This window comes from Dipodomys ordii, unplaced genomic scaffold (assembly GCF_000151885.1).
Source record: "Dipodomys ordii isolate 6190 unplaced genomic scaffold, Dord_2.0 Scaffold25, whole genome shotgun sequence".
NCBI lineage: Eukaryota > Metazoa > Chordata > Mammalia > Rodentia > Heteromyidae > Dipodomys > Dipodomys ordii.
Window position 1 is genome coordinate 18278424 of NW_012267241.1, and position 6000 is coordinate 18284423.

At 35.7% G+C, this 6000-nt stretch overlaps 1 protein-coding gene across 1 annotated transcript in view; it reads right to left on the reverse strand.

Moving 5' to 3' along the window:
* Impact (impact RWD domain protein) overlaps positions 1–6000 on the reverse strand; it is a 28317-nt gene that overhangs the window by 8648 nt on the left and 13669 nt on the right. The window contains exons 6-8 of the mRNA XM_013014812.1: positions 5703–5825; positions 3543–3640; positions 360–433 (exon numbers count right to left, since the gene is read on the reverse strand). Of these exons, the coding sequence (XP_012870266.1) occupies positions 360–433; positions 3543–3640; positions 5703–5825 (295 nt within the window). The remainder of the gene's footprint in view (positions 1–359; positions 434–3542; positions 3641–5702; positions 5826–6000) is intronic.

A 6000-nucleotide genomic window follows, 5' to 3' on the forward strand; every position in this document is an offset into this window, starting at 1 on the left:
AGAGACACTAAAACAAAAAGGAAATGCTTAAATAAGTTGTGGTATGGAACCTCAAACAAATATATAGCCATATCAGGTGGCTGTAGGAAAACACTCATTAAATTGCAAAAACTTAGGACATAGAGAAAAATAAACAGCATAGAAAAGACAGAAAGTACATCAAAAATATTAGTTATATTTAACAGAAGATACTTTATTTTCTTTCCAATTACTTTTCTATTTTACAATTTCCAAATATTCTACACATCTACTCCTATTACAATGGAAAAAAACACATGTTAGTAAATTTCCTAATCATCCATAATTTCCTAATCACCATTTATTAACTGCATATTCCAAAAATTGTGATAATCACTTACCTATAGGCATAGATGTTGTGAGTGGCACTGGCTACCTTCTTATTCTCATACAATTTGGCAAGAACCATTTTCACCTTAAAAACAGCAGTAATATAAACAATGCTTGCTTTTTATTTGCTCTGCAAATGAATTCTTGAAAAATATTTTAAAGGACAATGATAAAAAGTGTTGAATTAGAAGATACAGCTCGGTGTTGGTGGTTCTTGTAATTCTAGCTACTTAAGAAGAGTGCAATCTGAGGACTGGAGTTCAACATTAGCTCAAGGAGAAAAGTCTGTAGACTCTTATCTCCAAAAACCCATCAAAAAGACCTGAATTCAAGCCCCAGTAGCAGCTCACACACAGGAAACTCTCTGGCTCTGAAAAAGCTTATTTCTAGTTTCCTCCTCATTTTAAGGGCAGGAACTAAGCACTCCCCACTGGTTTAAAAATAACAAACTTGGATTTTTGGCTGTTGTAAATGTATGTATGTGCGTGATGGTGGTATTGGGGTTTGAACTTAGGGGCCTTGCACTTGCAAACAGGCACTCGACCACTTGAGCCACACCCGTGGCCCCTTTTTATGTTGGTTTTTTCCAAGATACCTCATTTTATGACCAAGCTTGAGCAACTGCACCTGGCTAAAGATCTGGCATTTCTAAGCACTAATTATCAATAGATGTTTAGGACATAAATATATCTTTTTCCTTATATAATCTTTTTTGGTCAGTCATGGGGCTTGAACTCTGGGCCTAGGTGCTATCTCTCAGTTCTTTAGCTCAAGGCGAGTGTTCTTGAGCCACAGCGCCACTTCCGGTTTTCTGAGTGGTTTATTGGAGATAAGAGTTTCACAGACTTTCCTGGCTAGACTGGCTCTGAACCGTGATCCTCAGCTCTCAGCCTCCTAAGTAGCTAGGATTACAGGTGTGAGCCACCAACGCCTGGCTTATATAGAGAATCTTAAATGAAACTATAGGAATATTAAATGTTAGCTCTAACATGTGCCAAATGTATATATTCAGTGTGGTAGGCATGCAGTAATGGTACATTCCAAATGTTATAAAAGCAAAACCTGAGAGTCAAGTAAGGTTCACAAAAGAGGTCACATGAGCTAGGCCTTATAAAATAAGTAACAGAGGCAGGAAAACAAGTCTAGTCAGAGACAATAGCCTGTGTAAATGCATAGACTTAGGTGATTAGCATTAGCAAATAAAAATAAAGAATAACTAGTCAAATCTGAATGTCCAGTAAATTACAAAGGTATATCGATATAAATATTAATTAAATAGAAATTAGGATTGGGTGCCAGTGGCTCATACCTGTAATCTTAACTACTCAGGAGGATGATATTTGAGGACTGCAGTTCAAAGCCAGCCTGGGCAGGAAATTCCATGAGGCTGTTATTTCCCATTAAACACCAAAAAGCTGGAAGTGGAGCTATGGCACAAGTGGTAGAGCGCTAGCTTTAAGTAAAAAGCTCAGGGACAGCACCCAGGCCCTGAATTCAAAGTCCAGGACCAGCATTAAAATAAAATAAATAGGTATAAATATGTCCCATGAATAATGCTTATCTGAAATCCAAAAACTAGCTATCTTGTATTCTAGAAATATTGAGAGGAACATAAAAGAGAAAGGTTGAGGAAATTATATGTAGTAACTTAAGAGGCTGAGAGATGGTAGAAGATGTACCACATAACATGGGCTAGGATCGTATCACAAAGAACTTCATGTAAGCATTTAGTTTATTTCTTGTAGACAATGAAAGTCACCAAAGATTATGTCTGAAGGTAGATGAGGGAGAGAAGAAAATGAAATGTGGTTAGATTTTCAGGAAAGAAATATAGAAGAAATACTAGATGTAGGGAAAACTGAACTGGTATCATATGTTACAATTTCAAGTTCTCAGATTTCAGTACAACAGAGAAAGATATGTAAGATTTGTTTGAACTCTCATATAATCTATGTAACTATAACCAAAACCAGAAAAAAGATGAAAGATGAGTAGATTCAGGATAGAATGCCTAAGAAGGACCCTGCTGGCAAGATTATGAGCTGAGGCCAAGGATAAAACGGGTTCCAGAGAGAAAAGATCAGAAGACTGTTCTGTAAGTTGTGATTCTGACTATAAGTCTATTTTGAAAACAGCCTCTCTAGAGGCTGGAAGAGAATAAAAATCCTATTTCAAAGAACTGCATTCCTAAAGGTCAGGGCTTTAAAAGAGTATAGAAGACTAGAATGTAGTTCTGTGGTACAGGATTTGTCTAGATTTCCTAGACTTGATATGCAACATTGTAAGTAGGGGAAGGAGCCAGCAGGGAAGAGTTTAGAGAGTAGTGGCAGAAACTAAAAGAAAGATATTAATTTTTTTTGGGGGGGGGGCCAGTCATGGGGCCTGAACTCTGGGCCTGGGCGCTGTCCCTCAGCTCTTCAGCTCAAGGCTAGCGCGCTACCACTTGAGCCATAGCACCACTTCCGGCTTTTTTTTTCCTGCTTATATGGTGCTGAGGAATCGAACCCAGGGCCTCATGCATGCAAGGCAAGCACTCTACCTCTGAGCCACCTTCCCAGCCCAATATTAATTTTTAAAAACAGGTAAATGAGACATTTAAATTATTTAGCTTTATACCAAGAACTGGAACCACTTTGTTCAAGATAGTTTAACTTAGGCTAGTTCTTAGAAATGGGGAAGACTAGGATTCTACTGAAAAGAGCCTGAATGATAAAGACAATGGCCTAGGAATTACAGCTTTAATAAAACAGTCTCCAGTTTATATCATTTGGTAGGAAGCAGAAAGGAAAGGAATTCAGATAGGCCCAGTTAGCATGTCTGTCCACTGTGCTCTTGTTTAGTTTCATAGAACTTAGGGACAATTCCTTTTAACAGCTAGTATCATAATTTTCCGTAAGAGCTCCACAAGTATTTCTTTAAAAATTATTTACACTTAGTCCCAATCATAGATTAAATTTTTTTGGTGGTAGTAGAATTTGATCTCAGGACCTTGCATTAAATACAATTTTGAAAGCAAGAAGAAACAAAAAGTCTTCCATGATTCCCAGTTAATTTGAGAACAGAAAAAAATGAGCAAATAATTTTTATCTTATGTGAAAATTAAATGTAAGAGTAAAAAATAAAGGTATGTTGCAAAAATCATTTACTTCTTTTAGTAAAACATCACTGGAATGAACCAGACACAGTAACCTTACCTGTTTAGTACAAACTACTGGAGCCAAGTGTGCCTGAAAGGTACTTCTTCGGTCTGTAATAGGAACTCCATGATCAATTGGAGGTAATTCTTCTATTTCTATAAATTTAAAGAATTAATTTACTTTAAAATAGACATTCAGATGTTAAAAAACTGACAACAGGGAAGGGAACAGAGAAACAAATATAAATTATATGACAAATCTAAATGAAAACAGATATGAGTAGTTGCCTATCAAAATTAAATTTAAAGTAAAATGCTTCTAAATGTGTTTCATGTGACGATAAAAAAAGCTTTAAAAATGATTTTCATCTTCCAGCATCACTCAGTAGAAATGACAGACTTGGCACTCAAACGTAGATTGATGCAGTAATTTAAGCTGGTACAATATCTAATTTCTAAGCATTAAGGGGTCCTAAGACCAAAGACTGATGGCTATTAATACACCATAATTCATTTCTTCCATTATACTCTCAGTTGGGAAACCTATGACTTTATATTGCACAGTACAATATAATGTTGGGGGTGGGGAATGGGGGAAGAGCTGTTAGAAATCAAGCCCAGAGCATTACAAGTGTTGGGAAAGTGCTCTTCCATAGAGTACATCCCCAAGCTAATGTTTTCTTCTAATGACACTGTTTGTACATCATAGAACTAAACATTATCAATTGCATATTCATCTGATATTCCATTTTGAAGTATGATTTCCCAGTTACTCTGCCTCTTTAAGAAGTTTAAAAATCACTAATTAAACCCTTCCCTAATGAGAAACTTAAGCAACCTGGCAACTAATACCTGCCTCATTTAGGATGAAAACTTACCTAAGATAACTGTTTATTTAGGATTTTCTACCTTCCCTCAACTATCATCATTTCCTGAATTGATTTTGACCACTGTCCCAATAAGCAAATTCCAGTATACATATAGGTCAACATGAGCTACCTATGATTGATATAGTTTACTGAAATTGATTGATTTGCATGTTTCTTAAAATGATAAATCCTGTTTCCTAAAAGAAGCCTTATGATGAAGCCACAAATATATAAATGAATAAAAGAACTACATAGATTAAGGCACTAATAAGAGCCTAGATCCTCTGCTTAGACCCTCCTTCATTTCCCCTTTATCTCCTTTTACTAGCTCCACAGTGCCATTAAAAAGCAAGAGGTTTTTCCTTTTCTCTGTTTTCATTTTCTTTTTGTTCTTCGGAAATCTAAGAGAAGGCATAGAAATGGAGGGACAAATGCAGTAATGGTACTCACTGGACACTACCTTGAAAATGAACTATAGAACTTGTGGGGAAAACTCGCGGAGAGTGAGGGAAGGGTGACATTGCTGAAAAGGAAATGTACTCTTTACCTGACATGTAACTGTAACCTCTCTTTATAAAAAAAATATATATACATATATATATTAAGCTGTAAGTTTTCAGAATGCTATTTGAAAGCTACTATGTAATGGCATAAGAAAATGCTCACATTCAAATGAATCTTCCTTTTAGCCAATCACATTTTCATAAAAGATTCAGTAAAACTCACAGTAACAATTAAAAATTTTAAGAAGCCAGGGTGGTAGCATATATCTGTAATCCCAGTACACAGAGACTAAGTCAAGAGTATAGAGAATTTGAAACCAGCATGGGCCACATAGTAAAACTCGGCCTCAAAAAGAAAAAGTTAAACTTTAAAAAATTAAATACTAAATAACACATCAGTCTGTTTTCAAATTGAATGCTACTCAAAAATTAAGTTCTTCAAGGACTACTACTAATTTTAATTTCAGTAGCTATACTTTCAATGCTGATTACTTATGTTGTCAGCACAGACTATAACATATGCCTGAGAAGTCAGGAGATAGATAGCTGGAAATTTCAAAACAGAAATACAAAAACAGGATAGAAATTAAAAACATTAATAGCCTTTCTTAGCATCAGTTTCTCCCATCAAAACTCTACAAGTAAATATTATTTTTTTCACCATGCTGATAGAATTGGCAAATAACTAAATGGCCGATAGGCAGGGAATAAACATCTCAACTGTCCACAAATTAAAAACTTCCTAACATCTGAAAGTTTATTAAATTTCCATACCATGCCAAATAAAAATAAATATATACCATCATACCACTCTTCTCAAAAAGAAACAAATAGGTAATATTATACCTGGTTGATTTTCAGTGATATCAAAATCCAATGCTTTAACTGGATTTTCTGGCTGACACGCTAAAATGAGATCATCTTCACAATGAACATCTTCCTCTTCCGTTTTCTTCTTTACATCTGGGCCTATATAGATATGTGATATTATGATTGGTCCATGAAGCCAACAAGAAATTACACTTTCAAAAAAAGCTGAGTCTTGGGGGCTGGGAAGTTGGCTCAGTGGTAGAGCGCTTGCCTTGCATGCCTGAGGCCCTGGGTTCAATTCCTCAGCACCACATAAGCAAAAAAGAAAAAAGCC